Source organism: Alexandromys fortis, unplaced genomic scaffold, assembly GCF_014885135.2.
Source record: "Alexandromys fortis isolate MF-2015 unplaced genomic scaffold, M_Fortis_MF-2015_v1.1 scaffold_0, whole genome shotgun sequence".
NCBI classification, from domain to species: domain Eukaryota; kingdom Metazoa; phylum Chordata; class Mammalia; order Rodentia; family Cricetidae; genus Alexandromys; species Alexandromys fortis.
In genome coordinates, this window is record NW_026067949.1 from 23,334,479 (window position 1) to 23,353,546 (window position 19,068).

The 19,068-nt window shown below is 47.2% G+C and overlaps 1 protein-coding gene across 7 annotated transcripts in view; it reads right to left on the reverse strand.

The window, feature by feature from the left end:
* Positions 1–19,068, reverse strand: part of Apbb2 (amyloid beta precursor protein binding family B member 2) — a 316,947-nt gene that overhangs the window by 51,685 nt on the left and 246,194 nt on the right. For all 7 annotated transcript variants that reach the window (XM_050149874.1, XM_050149871.1, XM_050149873.1 and 4 more), the window contains 2 exons: positions 6,786–6,932; positions 4,566–4,693 (listed from right to left, as the gene is read on the reverse strand). In XM_050149874.1, the coding sequence (XP_050005831.1) occupies positions 4,566–4,693; positions 6,786–6,932 (275 nt within the window). The remainder of the gene's footprint in view (positions 1–4,565; positions 4,694–6,785; positions 6,933–19,068) is intronic.

Below are 19,068 nucleotides of genomic sequence, written 5' to 3' on the forward strand. Positions count from 1 at the left end.
TTCCCAGGCGACTCTAGACTCTTCAACCTTCTTAATGCCCGGCCCTTTTGAAGGGACTCTGGCCATGGCTGGCACTCTGGAGCATGGCAAACAAGGCTCTGGCAGGCCTTGCCCCTTTCCCCAGTTCCCTCTGCCTGGCTAAAAACCCTTAGATTACATTCCTGAAGCTGGTGACCAGGGTCTACCCCTTTATTTTGGCCACTTCCTCCTCCTCCTAAGGCTGACTACCAAGGTCAGGCTATCAAAGTATTGAAGTACAGCAATCAAAAGCTCCCTTTGGCTCACCTAATTAACATGTCCAATTAAAATTAAACACCTGATCCAAACACAGGGTTTTCCCTTCTGCCTTAATAAACCGCCAGTTGCCTATGGGCCAAGTCTGTCTCCTCTCTATCCAGAGGCAATCCTTTATGTCATCGTCATCATCACTGTTCCCCACCTCCAAATACCCCCTCCCTTGTTCTCTATCTCTTGTCTTTGTCTCTTGGGGGGGGGGGAATGACGACACGGGACTAAACCTCCTTTGAGCTGAGAACTTGGTCTTGGGAGTCCTGAGCTGACACGGTTCCCTTTCACCTTTACCACAGTTCCTCATGTGGTAGTGACCCTCAACCATAAAATTATTTTGGTGATACTTCATAACTGTTATTTTGCTACTGTTATGAATTGTTGTAATATAAATATCTGTGGACATAGAGGTTTACCAAAGGGGTCGCCACCCACAGGCTGAGAACCCTGCTGTAGACCCTTTGTGCCATGGATACCTCACATGGTACAGCACCACGAGAGCTTCCCACTAAAGAGATCTGAAACCTAGACAGGCCCATCTGGCCCTTTGCATCATGGGAAACAAGAGGGCTTAGCAGACACTCTTGCCTCTGGGCGACAGATACAGCATCTCAGTGTCCTTCCTAGAAGATGGGTTCACATCTGTCACTGGAAAAACAAAACAAAACAAAAACGGGGGTAGTCTCTGCTAAAGTTCCATTGGTTGAGAAATTGGGGTCATTTATGTTTGACAGTTCTATTAAAGAATAAGGAGAAAATTGCTTCCCAAGGTGTAAAAACGCTGAGTTTAAAGTCTACACACCCCTCCTACCCATCGCTAGAACGGTGGCCTAGCAGGCCATAGAGTCCAGATGAGAAGCGGTTCTCTAGTCGTCCGCTTCAGGGACTGAGGACAAAACACCAGTGAGAAGCCCTGTGCCACCCACACACCTGAGGACACCCTCTTTAACACCGTGGTGGGGACACAGCACATCCGTCTAAGGGCTCCTCGGGGGAACACACTACCTCGAAAACTCAAAACTCCCTCACCAGCCTCCACCTCTTCATGTTAGTCTCACTGTGATTAAAGCAGCCAAGGTGTGGTGTGACGGGGAAGGAGGAGGCAGCTCTGCACTGCCAGGCGGTAAAGCAATCGGGGTTCCAACCCCCCCACCCCCCAAGAAGGCATGCCCCTCAAGCCAGGACTAAGCTGCAGCCAGAATTGAAACCCTATAAGCAAACCAAACAGAGATTACATCAGAGGCAACCCCAACTCCCCACACAGTTCACAAGAAGCCTTTCCTACTCAGCCCCTGAAGACAGTGGACGGGGTGACATCACCAACCCCCCAGATTGCCTCTTCACCCATGGTAAAACTACCAAGGAGTTTCACGGTCACTGAGACTCTTAAAGACCTTCAGAAAACGCCAACACCAACGCTTTCAGAAACTGAAGTTACACAGCTCGGAGGGGTGCACTGCCCTATTGGGGAAGGCTCTGCCCTCCCAGTCTCGTGCACACACTTTCCTTACTCATTTTAACCACATCAAGAAACCCCCCAAGAGAGGCCCTTTCCTCAGCAAGGCGAGGTACAAAAGAGAATGTGAAATGGCCTTGTTTTCTCTCGCAAAATGAAACACTGTTATGTTTTATTCATGCAAAGTGAAAACCCTTTTTCTTTCCAGCATTACAAATTGAATTTGCTCTTGTAAATTGCTGTTAAGGAAAAAAAAGAGAAAGAAAGAATCAAAAGCAAAGGAAAGTTAAATATATATATATATATATATATATTTAGCCGGAATACAAAGGCTCCTTCTTCTAGGGCACGAAAGCTCGGGGGACCAATGGGGAGAAACAGACCCTTTAAGTGGCGAACTTGCTTCTTTATCTACCGTTCCAAAAGGGCTCATAGACACCCCCCACCCCTAACCACAGAGACATGCTGAGGTCCTGAGAGCCTATGGGGAGACACTAACATAATGTCACCTACCTTAACTGTGCTCTTTGGTGGGGATGGGTTTGGGATGGGCTCTTCCTGCTCAGCAGGTAAACTGAACTCACCAAGTTTGCAAGGGTTTCCTATCATCTATCTCCTGTGATCAACCATCCTAGAAGCCACCGGAAGTCTGACCCCCTCCCCTCTGCAGTGACTTGAAAAGGAAGCCATGTAATTAGCTGCATCTGTTAAGTGCATGTTGCTTTGAAAAATTAAGGGTAAACACTCATTAAGCACTTGCATGTTCTCATCACTGTGCCAATTATTACACACACTTGCTGGTGTACACACACATGTGCCCTTGTCCCTGGCAGCCATCTTCGTTTCTCAGATGGGAGAAAAGGAGGCACCGAGCGCTGAAGCAATTTTGCCATCTAGAATCCGAATCCCGTTTCTCTGATACACAAGCAGCGATTGGATTTATTTTAAACAAACAGTGTAGACCGAACACTTGCATGAGTAAAATCTAACCTAAAACACACGTAACGGGGCTGAGGACATGACTCCGGGGTGGAGCACTTACTTGGAGCCTTCAGTGAGGTGATACCACAAACAAAACCCAAATAAATAACAGACCTGAATACACACTTCTGGTTGTGGGGACATATAACAGACTTCATTTTGGCTCCTGACGTAAAGACAGATATGGAGAACAGAAATCAGGAAAGAGCGAGCCCTCTACGGAGGCTGCTTGTTTCAGATGGGTAACGGCCACCTCAGAGCTTCTTTGTAACAGCCACTCACTGAGGTGAAGGCGAGCAAGCGCTCCAGTACTGCAGCCCTCCAAATGTAACATGAATCATCTGCCTACTGGCTCACCCTAAAGCTGGGGCTCCTCACTCTCATAGAAAGAGCTCAGAGATTTATACCCAATCAGCGGTCAGAAAATTCTCCTCTCTCAAGCCTGGTTCCAGCACAAACGCCTGTTCTTTTACTGTTAAATATCTAGTCAGAAGCCTTCGTTTCTGGTTTAGGATGTGGAGCTGGTCAAGGACGCTCAAACACACTGGTACGTCATATACAGGACGGCTGTATAAAAGAAGGCAGACCCTCCCCTTATAAAGGACTGTGTGACCCAATTTTGAACAAACAAGCCACAACGCTCAGGAAAACCATCCTTCTGGCACCTGAGATTTGATCTACTTTGTAACATTCTTGTGCGTTTTCAACACGATTACCTTAAACGTTCAACAGTTTGACCCAAAATGCTAGAAGACACCCCTATACCGTGAGAACTGCCAAAACATTGATTATAACTTGTGTCAACTGAATGTCCAATTATTTTGCAATGGGGTTCAAGGACAGTATTAGTGGTAACAGTAGCTAAAGTCCTTAGCTACAACACGGCTTGAAAGTCGGAATGTTAGTTTCCTGTCTTTCGGAGAAGAGAAGAGCCATAAGTACTTGTGGTAACTTATTTCCAGAATAGCATAAAAACACACGCGGAATGCAACTGTTACAACTAAACACTTCAAGTGTTAAAAAACTTTAGCCAAACCCAAATGGCCGATACTCATGACTTTTTAAAGATCGAAGGTTTAGGCTTGCGTGTGATCTTACCCTTTCAAACAAGCCCTTAGGAAGAAACGTCACTAGTGACATGAATCTGAAGCAGTCAGGACGTAACCAAGTACAACGACATGGAATGTAAAAAGAATGTGAAGAAGAGAGAAATAACAGGTGCAGATTGTCAGAAGGGTAGGGAACTTGGGAAAATGAGGGAGAAGTGTGTACAGAAGCCCTTTGAGCCACACGAGTGGCCAGGCCCCCCCCCCCCCGAACTTCTTCTACCTTCCAGGTTCCACCCACAGAATACTCTAACTGCCCTAACTGCTGGACCCCATCCTACAGAGTAAAATAAAAGGCCAATCTCTGGACATGAAACCCCATCAATATTCATCCTGGAAAGCTCCACCCCCTAAAAAAACTCTATATAAGCCCTAAAAAAACTGTTCGGTTTGCCTGTTTCTCATCTGAGCAGAGGCAGCCACCCTCCTGGGTTTTTCCCTCCCAGTAAACCTCTTGTATGAGGTTTGTTGTGTGGTGTGACTGAGAGGTATTCCTTGGCTCCTGGCTGCCAGGACACCTTTCCATCCGAGCTGTAACACCTACAGTGTAGCCCCAAAGGCACGCAAGAGTCAGAGATGATGAGTGTCTGAGGGATGGAAGCCAGGGAGGGAAAGTTTGGATGTCTTGGGAGGTGAGGGAGCAGAGATTGATTCACTTGGGTCTGTTACATCTCTACAGTTTCCATTAAGATTTATACTGAGGGAGGTTAGGCTGTACCAGCCCAGACACTCACCGGCCATTGTCTCGGCCCACTCCCCACACACGGATGCTCACGATGGGCTGCGAGTGTAGCACGGAGCGGTCCATGGGGTCCACGAGGCTGAGCATGTCGTTTTCCAAAATCAGATACATGTCTTTGCCCTGGGCGTCAACAAGAAAACATGGAGACCTTACATCTTGTGTGTACTTTCTCGTCAACTCTTATCTTTAACCATTGACACTTCTGGATTTAGACAAACTGCTATCAGGAAAGCCGCGGAGTATTTTCTTTTATAAACTCCACCCATCCCCTCCAGCCACCAACTGTTCCCTCCTCACCATTATTCATGCCAAGGACACTCTCCTTCCTTGACCCATAGCCACTGTCCACCTTTCCCATAGGATGTGGCCAGCAAAGGGTGAACATCACTTCCCTGAGCTTGTTTATTGAATGTCAATATCACACCAATGTCTGAGGTGCACAGACTCTCAGCTGCCCTGCCAGAGCTTGGCTTATGATCTCTAACTAGCAGCCGTGAACGCTAAGGTTGAGCGCTAGGTGCCTGCCCCAGGTCTGATACAGAGCCCATAATTACGGACATTACCATCATACTGAGAGGGAGACTCTGGCTTTTCAACACTTGAGCTGCGGTTCGGATTTGTAGGGTTTGTTCGTGTCCCCTCTCCCTATACAGGTTGGCTCTTTAAGGGCAGGAACATAGCTTATGTAACTTTCTTCTTCCCTCATACGATCCTCATGCACATTTTCAAGGAACTATTAACCATCTGCTGGACAACTGAAAGATGGCCTCTCAAGAAGGCGACTGAGATGCCGTCATACTGAAGCCAGGGAAGCCTGCCTGAGCTGGATCACGAGGCCTCTCAGTGGGGCTCCAATCCCAAAGGGACGGTTGAGTGGCTCTTGGTACAATTTCTGAGAATGATGCCAAAGGTTCTTAGAACGACTGAGCTGTGATGCTTGGGGTGCCAGGGGTGGGAAGGCAGGGCCACTGCCAGATGGTGATTAAGAATGCCAGTGTCTGCAGCTGACATTCAGAGCGACCGAGGGCTTTCCCCCAAGAGCAGATAATCCATTTGCAGATGAAATCATAAACATGAATGTAACTTGCACAGACTCATGTGGCCGTAGCCTTCCCATAGAGCGTGAGCAATGGATCGATCGCCTGCTGCCCCGAACCTATGCTATCTGTGGATGTCTGCCATTCATGTGAGTGCAAATCACAGCAAATTTTCTTACGGATGGGGGAGTGAACACCTTGACTGGAGGAGAACATAGACTATTGCATTTTAAATGCAGGGATGTACTTCACTGCCAGAGTCGTCCTTGGTGACTGGACGGGACACAGGGAAGCGAGAAGTCGCAACAGGGTTTTCTTGCAAGGGAGAAAACTCTTCTCCTCCCTCCTTTACACAGAGACCAGAGAGTCCGGTTCACAAGGCAGTCCAGCCCCATAGCAAGGCTTCCCCTAGGGATAGTCTCCACCGTGGGGAGGCCATCATGATGCATCACCGGGAGGAACTGACAGCGGAGTCACCAACAGTCTGGTCCAAAAGCAAAGCCTCCTACCCGTGTTCTGCTGGCAGGACACAGGCAAGCACCACCGAGGATGCTCCTGATGGGTTCTGCAGGTCGTAGAGCACGAATAAGGCTTTCCCTGTTTGGTGTAATCTTAAGGCGAATCTGGGAGTGTTTTCTATTCCGGTATTACCTCTTACCTTCTTGGTTGCGAGCCTAGCCTTTAACAGCCGAGTCATCTCTGCAGCCCGCAGACATTATCATCTCAACTACTAGTTCAAAGTTGGATTCACTTTATTACAAGCGAGACAACATGTAGGCATCAATTCCGCAGCTCACGTGCAGTGACCGTCAGGTTACAAATGAAGAAGTACGCTAAAGGTAATGAGTCAGTTTGCAGAGCAGGACCTCGGCACTCACAAGTGCAGGTAGGGAATCACGTGTCACTCTGCGTGTCAGGAGTTGTTCCCCAGAAAGCTGTTAACAGATGGCATTCATGGTGCACATGGTGGGATGGAGTCTGAGCTGTGAACGTTCACTGATGGACCTTTGAGGATCTGAAGGTCTGTTTTCTCCCGGGGGCACGGTCCTGCGCGGGCCATAGTGGGGTTACCCAGCAGCTCCTCTGGAGCTTCATGCTGACAGTTTTTGTCCATTGCCATTGCAAACACATCAACTCCCTCACTACAAGCTCTCCCAGAGCCCCAGGTGACTCACCTCTCCCCAGATGCCAACTGTGTCTCGGATGTCGTTTTTGCAGTAGGAAAGCTGCCGGATGCAGTTGTTGACAGCGACGCTGCTCTTCCCGGGGGCAAGGTCCTCCTCTGCCATCTCTACCCAGCCCAGAGAGCGCACAGCAAAACACTGGAAGACAAAGTCAGACAACACCAAGTGACTCGTGGGTTGGGGTCAATCGGCATCAGGTTACTTGGAACCACATGGTGGCAAGGACAGGGTCTGCTCAGTGCACTTTATTCGCTTCACTGTGGTGGTCACCCAACCCAGTTAGCAAATCCTCTACTGCTGGAAGACAAAATTGCGACGATTTGTAGCTATGCCATTTTGAAAAATGCAGGGGCAACCTTCTGTCTAACCATGGAGCGAAAAGCACAGGGACAGCCTCCTTCTGTCTACAGTGCAGTGCTCCCAGATACTATCTCCACAGAAGAACAGCATCAGGGGCGTAATTGCAGAATTAACTAACAGCACAGAGGCTTCTAAGTTCTCATCATCTGTGATAAGACAGATTTCTTTTTTAAATGGTAAGAAATGTAATCCCATGAGACCTGGTATTATTAAGTACTTAGCAAAGAAAATCTAAGAGCGTGAACTATATGCAGTAGACGGCCAATAGAAAATGAACTCAATTGTATTTTTTTTTTGGAGGTTTTTCTTTTTTTCCCTCTCATAATATTCTGTCTGGACATTTTTTCCCTTATAGATATTTTACTTATACGGTATGGATTTTGATTTTTTTTTTTGTGTGTGTCTCGATGGGATTTCTGTGTGAGTGAGTGAGTGTGTGTCTCTGCATCTATATGTGTTTCTTATACTTTTTCTTTGGCTCTTTTTTATTTTTTGCTCATTTATTTTGTTCTATTCAGGTTTGTTTTGAATTTTATCCCATCTTTGTTTTTTTATTATGAATTTCATTTTAAAAAATATTTATTTATTATGTATATAGTGTTCTGCCTGCATGCACACCTGCATACCAGAAGAGGGACCAGATCTTATTACAGATGGTTGTAAGCTACCATGTGGTTGCTGGGAATTGAGCTCAGGACATCTGGAAGAGCAGTCAGTGGTCTTAACCTCTGAGCCATCTCTCCATCAGCAGTTTCATTTTTTAAAAGATGCCTGTTTGTTTTCTAATGAGAGAGAGCTAGAAAGGGTAAGGGATTGGGTGGGATCTGGGAAGATCTCTAGGAGGGGAAACCATAATCAGAATGTTGAATAAAAAATCTCTCATTCACTCACACACACACACACACACACGCCAATAAAACAAAAAAAAACAACCCCCCCAGCTCCTGCCCATCCCAAAGACCATTCCCTTTTAAGGATATCACAGGGTCCCTGCTCAGGCCTTAGGATCTCCACCAGAGGCTAAACTCACTAGAGTTTGGACTAGGATAAATATGTATTTATTGTCCAACCTACCTCTTTGGAGGGCATAAGAAGGCATCTTTGGAGGGCATCTTTTTTTTTTTTTTTAATTTAATTTTCGAGACAGGGTTTCTCTGTAGCTTTTGGTGCCTGTCCTGGAACTAGCTCTTGTAGACCAGGCTGGCCTTGAACTCACAGAGTTCTGCCTGCCTCTGCCTCCCAAGTGCTGGGATTAAAGGCCTGCGCCACCACCGCCTGGCAAGAGGATGGCTCTTAATTCACAATGAGGTAAAAGAATACTGGCTACAGGGCTGGAGAGGTGGCTCAGTGGCTAAGAGCACTGGCTGCTCTTCCAGACGTCCCGAGTTCATTTCCCAGCAACCATATGGTGGCTCACATCCACTTATATATAATAGGATCTGATTCCATATTCTAGCGTGCAGGTATATAAGGAGAGCATTCATACATAAAATATAAATAAATTTTAAGAATGCTGGGTTACCTTTTGTTCCTTAAGTGCAAGCTGACATGGATGTCAATCTAAACAAACTCAGTAAAACATAACAGTACTGTTCTTGGCTAAAAAACAAAACCATCCAATCTTCCACAGCACTTTCAGATTATCATTTTGTCATAAGGAAACAAAAGCCTGAACTATCATCAACATCAGAAATTTATTCAAAGTCACTTCCTTGCACAGTCATGATTTCTGGTCTTCACCGCCATTGCGTGTAGCCAGAGACAAATGGTACAGAGGATACCGTACCCCACCATGAGTAGCTACAGCTGGGTCCTTCCCAAAGGGGAGCAAAGAGCACCAGCCCTGCGTGGTGCTGCTCCCACGTGGTCAGGAAACTTAAAGCAGTCATTACACTACCTTAAATTCAAGAGGTAAACAAAACTGGCTCTTGGGAACAAAAACTTCATTTTAGGTAGGGGAAGAGCTGATATATTTATTCAAACCACTTGCCTTTTAAAACTTTTTAAAAATGAAATTAAATATGAAAAAAATCAATAGACACATTTTTATTTTGTTTTTGCTTTGAGACAGGGTTTCTTCTCTGTTTAGCCCTAGCAATCCTGGACCACCACACTCTGTGGACCAGGCTAGCCTTGAGCTCACAGAGATCCGCCTGCCTCTGCCTCCTGAGTGCTGGGACAAAAGGTGTAAGACATTCTGATGACTGCTCACTCCTCAGCGGCTCTTGATGAAGAGGGGAAGTGAGCAATGGTGCAAGGTCTGCATGGTGCAATCAGGAGGATCTGGGGTCAGGTCATGGCTCCTCAGTATGCAGAGGGTGGCTGCGGTGAGACACTGAGGGCTCGGTTTCTCCACATGTGAGATCGGAACATTACACACTTTAGAGTGCTAAGGCAACTGAATGATAACGGTCTGGGCATGGCAAGAAATCATCGGATGGTTAATTCCAATCATTATTGTCAATAAATACTGCTTTTGTTGTTGTTGAGAAAGGGTTTCACTGTGTAGTCCTGGCTGTCCTAGAACTCACTCTGTAGACCAGGCTGGCCTCAAAATCAAAGAGATCTGTCTGTCTCTGTTTCCTTAGTGCTGGGATTAAAGGTGTGTACCGCCATGGCCCAGCGAATATTCTTTTCTACTAGTGGGTTTTAAACATTGCCGGAGTTGAACAGATTTCAGCCAACGTTAGGATGTTGCTCAGATTTCTGTAGACCATGACGCTCTGGGGACTGCTGTGGAGGGGCAGCCCTGTTCTCTCCCCAGTGTGGTGCTGCTCTATGGACTCTGAGTGGAAACGCCTAGTTCAACCCCAGGACTGCCATTGCCACTCCTGATCTCAGCTAGCCTTTCCTTTTAGTGTGTGTTCACTGCACATGCATGAAGGCCAGAAGTTAGTTTTGGGTCATTCCTCAGGAACCATCTGTTCTGTTTCATTAGACAGTATCTCTCTTCTGGGACAGGGATCACTGAGCTCCTGGGAACCACCTGTCTCAGCTTCTCCCATGCTGAGAATGCACCATGTCTCACACTGCATCATACCCCGTACTGCCACCATGGCCCACACTCCACTATGCACCGTACTACCACCATGGCCCACCCTGCACTATGCCCCGCACTGCAGCCTGCCCCACATTGCATAATGCATGGCACTGCACCATGCCCCAGAATGCATCATGCTCTGCACTGCCACCATGCATGCCACTTGTCCCACGCTGCACCATGCACCGCACTATGCCCCACACTGCACCATGTCCCACGCTGCCACCATGCACAGCACTGCACCATGTCCCACGCTGCACCATGCACCGCACCATGCCCTGAACTGCACCATGCCCCACACTGCCACCATGCTCCACACTGCCACCATGATCCACACTGCATCATGTCCTGTGCTTTGATCTGAGTTCCTCAGGCAAGCACTTTACTGACCAAGCTGTCTCTTAGCCCCTAGGTTAGTTAACTCAGTCCTGGCTTCAGAGAGACGTGCATAGGGAGAACCTCTCCCAAAGGCCTATGTGCCGGCAGAAGAGCGCAGCTCTAAGCCTGGTTTATTATTCACAGTCCATAATAAGTCCATAAACTTCCAGTTTCTCTATTCCAATCGGCAGGTGCCCAGCCCCTGCAACTCCAAGTTTGCTGAAAAGTGATAACACATAAGCTCAGAGAGCTGCCAGGAGATTGCAAAGAAACAAAGCGTGTGGCATATTGTCTGGCATATTGTAGGGACTCCTCTGATGCCCGCTTTACCCTCTTTTCTACGGCTCCAAAAGACAAGCTCCCTCTCCCTCCCTCCACCCTCCTCTCCCTCTCTCGATCATTTTTCTTCCTGAAGACAGGCAATTTCTCCTTTCCTCAGCTAAGTTCCAGGTCCCTGTTGATCTTCTTCTGACCTTTAACATAGACCAGCAAGAGAGAACGCCAAGAGAATGCTGCAGATTACCCCTGAACCACGAGATGGGGGAGGGTGATGGGGAGGGTAGAACCAGGGGAATTAGACCGTAGAAGACACATGCAGGCCTTTGCCCCTAGCCCAGTAAGCCAGCCCACTGTGCAGAAGGGGGACAGTGACTAATGCCCATAAAGTGTCACACTGGGTACAGCATGGTGAGCTCTCTGCAACTGTGACACGGGTGCCAAAGTGAACCTTACAAACTAGGGACCCATGCCAGCAATTTAAAACACACTCATTCGTAGGAACGACTGTAGCTTAATCCCCGAGTACCACAGCAACAACTGTATCTAAGAAAACAGCATCCATCGAGTACCCATTAGTTCCTGGAGACCTACACATCTGAGTGAGGCCCAGTCCCTCCTCTTGGGCTTCTAATGAGTGGACACATGGTGGGCAACTAGTGTGGCATCTTGAAATGAGAGCACAAAAAGGCATAAGCTGTATTGGTTGAGAGTTCATAGAAGAGCAGTTCTCAACCTGTGGGTTGTGCTCCCTTTGGGGGTCAAACGACCCTTCCACAGGCATCACCCGAGATCATCTGAAAACACAGATACTTATATTATGATTCATAACTAGCAAAATTGCAGGTATGAAGTATGAAGTTACAATGTAGCAATGAAAATAATTTTATGGTTGGGAGGAACTATATTAAAGGGTCACATCATTAGGAAAGTTGAGAACCACTTTTATAGAAGGTTTTTGATTCACAGTGAGGAATAGACAGCTTCCTGAGGGGTGTGGTGCTTCAAGGTGCTAAGCTTGCAAGACAATGGATACACTCATTTATGAGCATTTTTTTTATATTTACTATATGCCAAGGAAGAAGGATTCCTCAGTGAACACTCAGACCAAACACTCCAAAAATTTCAAAAATCTGCAAGTGGGGGCTGGAGAGATGGCTCAGTAGTTAGTGACATTTGTTATTCTTGCAGAGGACCCAGATTTGATGCCTAGCATCTACATGGTGGGTCACAACCAGCTGTAACTCTAGTTCCAAGGAATTTAGCACCCCCTTTCTAGCCTCTGCGGGCACCAGGCACATGTGCAGTGCACAGACATATATGCATGCAAAATATAGGCATAGAAAATTTTACAAGTGCACATGCATTTGGGCTGTCAAACCACGGGGTTTGCAACTTCATCACTGAGGACGAAACAGTAAGATACAACTGTATGGGGCTTAAAGCAAGAAGCACAGTGACTTGGAGCCCAGGGAGAATGGATGAGGAAGTAAGCCAGTACTTGCTCCAAGTCAAATATATCAGTGTTAGAGAACATTCCACATTGCTAGCAGTGCCAATTCTTGTTTTGTGTTTCTAACTAGAGATGGTCTATCACTAAGAAAACATCGTGGATGGGAAGGAGGGGATTCAGGGCCTTAAGAGAAGCTGATGTGCTCCATCCTCTGCAGAAGGCCACGTCACCTGGCTTTAGCAGATTTACACAGGGCTGACAGACCTGCAAGTTTCATGAGTGGATTTCAGCATATTCCAAGTCTTCTGACATCCAAATCATGTGTACAGTTTGAAAGAAAGGCACAATACTATCATCACTTTTTAAAGGCTATGAGAATATCAAAAAAGTACTAAAAAAGGGTTCCAAGCAAGTTGGATAAGAGCACCCACCGATCAAGATAATAACTCAAGTATGTTCACTGAGAGATGATGTAGGGTGTTCCCATGCCTGTAATGATAACATTTGAGGCAGAGGCTGGAAGATCTAGAGCTTAAGGCCAGCCCAGGCTACAAGAGACCTTATCTCAAAACACTGGAGAGATGCCTGTCCTGGCGGTACACACCTTTAAACTCAGCACTTAGGAGGCCAACTCAGGTGGATCTTTGCGAGTCTGAGGCCAGCCTGGTCTACATAGTGAGTTCTAAGACAGTCAGAGCTACACAATGAGACTCTGTCTCAAAAAAGGCCAAAGCAAACAAAAAACCACTATTACAACAACCAGCCAACCAAACAAACAAACAAAAAAAAACCCAAAACCATACGGGGAAAACAAAAAAGTTACTAGCTAGCATCCAGGAAAGAAGTTAAGTAGTTCAGCTGAAAAGGAGACTAGGAATTTAGGAGGGCATAAAAGGAATGCCACAGGAAGTAGACACTGAGAATGAGCGACCTGATCTGTGGCCCTAGCTAGAGAGCAGGTGATGGGGAGTCCAAGAGCCCAGAGTCGAACACAGGTACAGTGTTCAATGCAAACCCCTTGAGACGGTGTCTGACACCCAGCAACAGCCCTACACAAGGAGCAGGCTAGGCTGTCGGCCGAGGAGGAGTAAAGAAGACTTTAGCAGAGAGGAAGCCCCAGGGAGCTGGCAGAGCTTCTGTGATGACCACGGATGTCCACGGACAGGGGACTGGGATGCAGGCCTGTATTGCTAGGTTCCCAGTATATGGTTATCCTGGCTGCTGCCGTAGTCACAGAGATCAGCCATCTGGAGACTCTTCACATCCATACAGGCTGGAGTCAGGCAGAAAAAGGAACATGCTCTTGCCATGTCTGAATATGAAGGACTTTAAAAAAATATTCATCTATAGCTGGGCAGGTGGTGGTGGCATATGCTTTTAATCCCTGCACTTGGGAGCCAGAGGCAGGCGGATCTGGTCCAGGACAGGCAGGATTGTTACACAGAGAAACCCTGTCTTGAAAAACAAAAACAAAGCCAAACAAACAAAAATTCATCTAGCTCAAAGGGGGCCAGAATAATGCCTACTTAAAGTACATTCATTCTATTTGCTCTCCTCTGTTCTCTGATGTGTTCTCAAGAGTTTAGGGAAGCGGGGGAAGGAAGAAAGACTCACCTCTGGCTGGCCAAGGTGAGCAACTATAACCCCAGCACTCATGATCAGCCTGCACTACACAGTGACTCCTGTCTTAAACAACACCAACAAAACCAACCAGCGCTTTGATTTCCTTTTCATGCCTTTATCAAGGGACTGAAGTGGCTCTGGTTTCTACTCTGAGTCAGATCTTTGGATTGTCCAGTAAGCAAAATGCTTTAACACAAAACAACCTCCACAACACCCCTGGAAACATCCAGGCACTTCACGTTCACACAGCCCGGTAGGATGTGGCCTCGACTGCAGGGAAGTCATAGCCCACAGGGTTACTCCAGGCAGGAACGAGGACCCCTGTCATCAGGCACATGCTCATCAGTGAATCAGCTTTGCTACGGCTCAGAAGCAGGGAAATGCTTTCCAACTCCTGGAGGCTGTAGGTTTGTGGGGGCAGGTGTCTGGGGGCTCCCTTGAGTGGAGTCTGACCCAGTTTTCCCACTCAAAGAAAACAAGTTGTTGGCCTGGTGAATTATTCATTCACCTTGGTGGTGACTTTGGCCAGGGAGGCCCCAGAACGCGTTCTGCCCCAGCCTCCAACAAATATACTCTCTGCTTCTGCTGTCGCTCTAGACATTATGAGCATTTGGGCAGCAAACATGCCGCTGGGGCCCTCTGGGACACTGGGCTGACTTGTGGCATTTATTTTAATTTTCTTCTTCATGTTTGTCGGAGTAAGACAGCCCTGTTGTGAAAGTCTGTGCCGTGCTCGTATCTAGGAAGATGCAAGTTATAAGGACATCCGACACCCATGAAGCACTCACACCAGGTCACTTGGTAAGGGGCGATACACAATGGAGCTATCTCCAGTATCCACCCATGAGCCTGCCTGCTCACCCACTACTGCCTGCTGCACTATAGGGAAGGTGGCTCCCAGCCTGGGTCATTAAAAGGCTAAGAATGCATCATTAAAAGGCCTAGCCCGAGGGGACTGCTGCTAAGGCTGCTGAGCGGGTTGAGCCGCCACACCAGGAGCAAGTCATATGAACACAGAAATAAGAGCCAGAGTGCCAGCTTGTTAACTTACACAGGCAAGTGCAAGTGTCACTCTGACTCAACACAAGCCTTGCTCGCTGCTTCAAATCCACCCCGGTTTCTACTCGGTGGCCCCATGGCAAGCTGAGCGACAGAGGTGCATGCACAGGTGTCCACGCCAGCATTTTCACGGCCAGAATCTTAGAGATTCTCCCCTGGAGAGTAGACAGGCCTCTGGGTTGTGATTTAGTATAGGCACACTTAATTGTATTAGTCTTTTTCTGCCCAGGAACCAGCCTAGCATTTGGGACCTTTTTAATGAATGGAAAATCTAAACAGAAGTAGGCTCACCTTAGAAATGGAGCCCAATGTTTCAAGAACGCTCACGGAATAGGTTTGTGTGTGCGCGCGTGCCCACATGTGTTTAAGCAAGCATATTACAATGTTCACCATCACACTGGCTGAGATAGTTTATCAAAGGCTTATTCTGCACTATCTGACACACCAAATTAAAGAGTCAGGATTTAGCAGGGAAACCATGAGAGCGGGAGTGGCCACTTACAGATCACAGTCCAAGTGCTGCCACCTCAGGCGCTGTAGCTCCTGCTTTCTGAACGAGAGGTGAAAGCACAAAGGGTCACTGAATTGCCAGCCATGCAGGAAGCAAGTATCTGATGGCTAGTGCCAAAGATATCAAGTATGCGGATGACCTAGGGGAGCACTCAGTGGGCTGGCCTTTATTAGCACGAGCTTCAGATGATTGACAAGTGAGACACATCAGCTCAGATTTATCTACCAAGTCTCCTTAGCCAGAGCCCTGGTCACAGTTCTTTCCAGACTGCTCCACCCGTGTCCCAAGGCCCAGAAGAACACCTTTAAGTTACCATGACGCATCAGCGAAAGTCACATTCTAAAACTGACCATGGAAATTCTCACAAAAGGCAGGCTGACTGCATCTGCTGCTGGAGATGCTTAAATGCCAACCCAAGCCAACCTGATGCCAATGGATGTCTGTTGGGGACTGTGTACCCCCATGCCCTGAATTTCCTGTAAACAGCTTGTTCTTCTATGCTTGCAGCTGCTCTGAGCATGAGACAGGGGAGTGGTTTCTGGTGGGCTTACAGCTGAAAACCCCCCAAGAGTTGGGGCATGGCCATTTAGTCAAGGAGACCCCTATATAAGCTGCCCTGGAACACAATAGAGTGGGCATTCTTGATTCAAGTTGGCATTCTTGGGGGATTCAAGGATGACCCATGTCTCTGTCTCTGTGTGTTTGTGTGTTTCAATCTCCAGCCCCTTGCCTGGCTTGCAAACAGTTCATAGTGCAGGCAGTACCGCTACAGGAGTAGTACCATAGTACACCATAGTACAGGCGCAAGTAGTAAGGACGTTACAGATGTCAGAGCCCCCCCCCCAAAGCTTCAGAAGGAGCCTGTGCAAGTGGAGGGAGGTCAAGAAGCTCGCAAGGCAGAATCCAGCTCTTGCTCCTCCCGATGTGCAGCAGACACCTGTGTGCCTGGGAAGTCATTCTTAGTCCCCACAAGTATGAGTGTATCTGTTTTGTCCTGAAGGAGTCCTGGAAACAGCTGAGAGACACGTTCTCAGGTCCATAGGGCTGATTTATGTTACAGATTAGGTTTTGCTGCAGAGCTGAGGTTATTTGCTGAGTAAGCACAGAGCAAAGCCACAATGTGTGTCAGAGCCCAGCCCGTGAAGTGGAGTGTTTTATTTTACCAGGGAAAGCAAGATGGTCATGTGAGCTTTTGGGGAGATGCTGAGTAAGAGCAGAGGAGTAAAGGGGCCTGAAATCAGGAGAGACAGGTGGGCCCCATCTTCACCTCCAGCCTGGGGGGTGGGGCATGGCAAGGCCAGATCTAGGGCACCCTGGGAAGAAGGGGAAGTTACAGAATTCATCTTCAAACAGCAGGAGTATTTGCAATACAGGAAAAATGCAACACTACAATCAAGAGTGTTGTTATTATTTCAGCCAACAGTTTGATGCCAGTGTGCTCTTTAGGAAGTGTCTGAGGCAGCTGAGGAACCTGTTGATCTTCTGCCCTGGAATGTGCTCTGGCACGTACCACGAACAGTGCTACCTTGGGCGCGCGCACACACACACACACACACACACACACACACACACACACACACACACACATCTTAAATAAAGCCACTCCTTTGAGCAGCTCAAGGGCAAAAGCCTTCACTACTCGGCTTCTACCTTGTAGGCACAGATCCTGTCTTCAAGTTTCTTCCCTTGCTAACTTATTTGTAACCCCAGAATCAAAACTGGGAGTGAGCCACCAGTCCACATGTTCCCACAGAAGAGAAGCAAAGTGGCGCTTTGTCTTCTTGGCCCAGTTCTTACTCTTTAAACAAACGTCCTCTCCCTGGTCCACCCAGGGCTTTGTTTTCACACAGGTTTTATCTCCTGTTTGGGACTGTCTTATGTATGACAGTTCTCAAAGGGTCTGGGATGACAGCTCAGTCAATAACGTGTCTACGCACAAGTATAAAGACCCACATAAAAGCTAGGTGTGATCGTGAGCATTTGTAATCCCAGTGTTCTGGAAGCAGAGACAAGCAGATCCCTGGTTCTGCACTGTTGCAGGCAGCTGTTGTAGCATATTTAACTATGTAAAGATATGTTACATTTGTTTAATTACATAAAGATGTGTTACATGTGTTTCATTTTGTCTGACTAGGGCACCTGATTGGTCTAATAAAAAGCTGAGCAGCCAATTGCTAGGCAGAAGAGGGATAGGCAGGGCTGGCGGACAGAGAGAATAAACAGGAGGAGAAATCCAAGAATGAGAGGAAGAAGATAGAATGAGGGGGAAAGATAGGGAGCCCCCTCCCCCATGGACAAGTCAGGCAGCTACTAGCCAGCAGACACAGAGGAGGACAGTCAGAAAGGTAAAAAGTCCTGAGGCAGAATGTAGATGAAGAGACAGAGAGGAAAATAAGAGCTGGAATAAGGCTGAGCATTCATAACTAATAAGTCCATGTCATGATTTGGGAGCCTGTTGGTGACCAAAAGATAAAAGCCTGGATATTTGGTGACCAACATGGGGTCTGAGAAAGCTTAAAAAGAAGAAGGAGGAGCTTGCATTATACTTCCTGTTTATTTGGGAATAGTATATCCTTCTGGGGTCTCTGATGGAGTTAAAGACTAGATAATTATATTTTTCCTTAGTTATGATAGAAGGTATATTAGGCACAAAATTTTGGATTCACAAAGATAGGATAAACATTATTTTCTCTGAATTTGCCCCGTACAAATGGACTGTATACTGTAAATGTGATCCTTACTTGATAACTGTTCTTGGTGTGTTTAGTTTCACTATGTTAAAGTTAAAACCTAGCCTAACTGATGAGCTCCAGGTTCAACAAGAGATTGGGTCTCAAAAAACAAAGGGGAGAGAAATCGAGGCAGACGCCTGACATTAAGCCCTGGCCTGCATGCATCTGCACATAATAGATAGGCGGATATATACATATATTTGCATACGCGACACTTGCTGCTGCCACCCTCCCTCCCAGAACAGTATCAAAATGTTCCTAAGACCAAGAAGACCAAATGAAGAAAAACATGTTAGACATGTAGTTCAGACAAGGGGTCAACACTGACAGAGATGTGTTCAACATTTAGGGAATCAATACTGCATGCTAAGTAACCGAAACTCATAAAACAAAGTTGTCTATTGATCTCACACGAATCTGACCACAGGCTGCAGGAATCTAATCTCGAACTTCCTCCGGTTGCAGTTCTAGAGTCACCATTTTAGTGTTGGTGGCCACTTCACAGAACATCTCTGTCTTGGAGGATGAGATCGGTCAGGTCACAGGGGAAGCATGGGCGGGGGAACCTGGGGAGGGCAGAGGGCTTAGCTACTCTGAGGCTTTCTGGATATCCACCAGTACACGTGTAGGGGAAGGTGTTCTTTGACAAGACTAGGGACCGTGAATCTTGGGCTCTGGTCCAGGTGTGACTGTGACTAGTGACCTTTGGGATGCCATCTGATTCTGTGAAGCCTTGCTCTCTCCGCCTGATGGGAGACAGACAGCCAGGACAGCTGTGCAGGGAATACAGAAGGATCTGTCTGCCTGCTTCCAGCTGTAAACTTTCTCTCAGGAATCTTGTC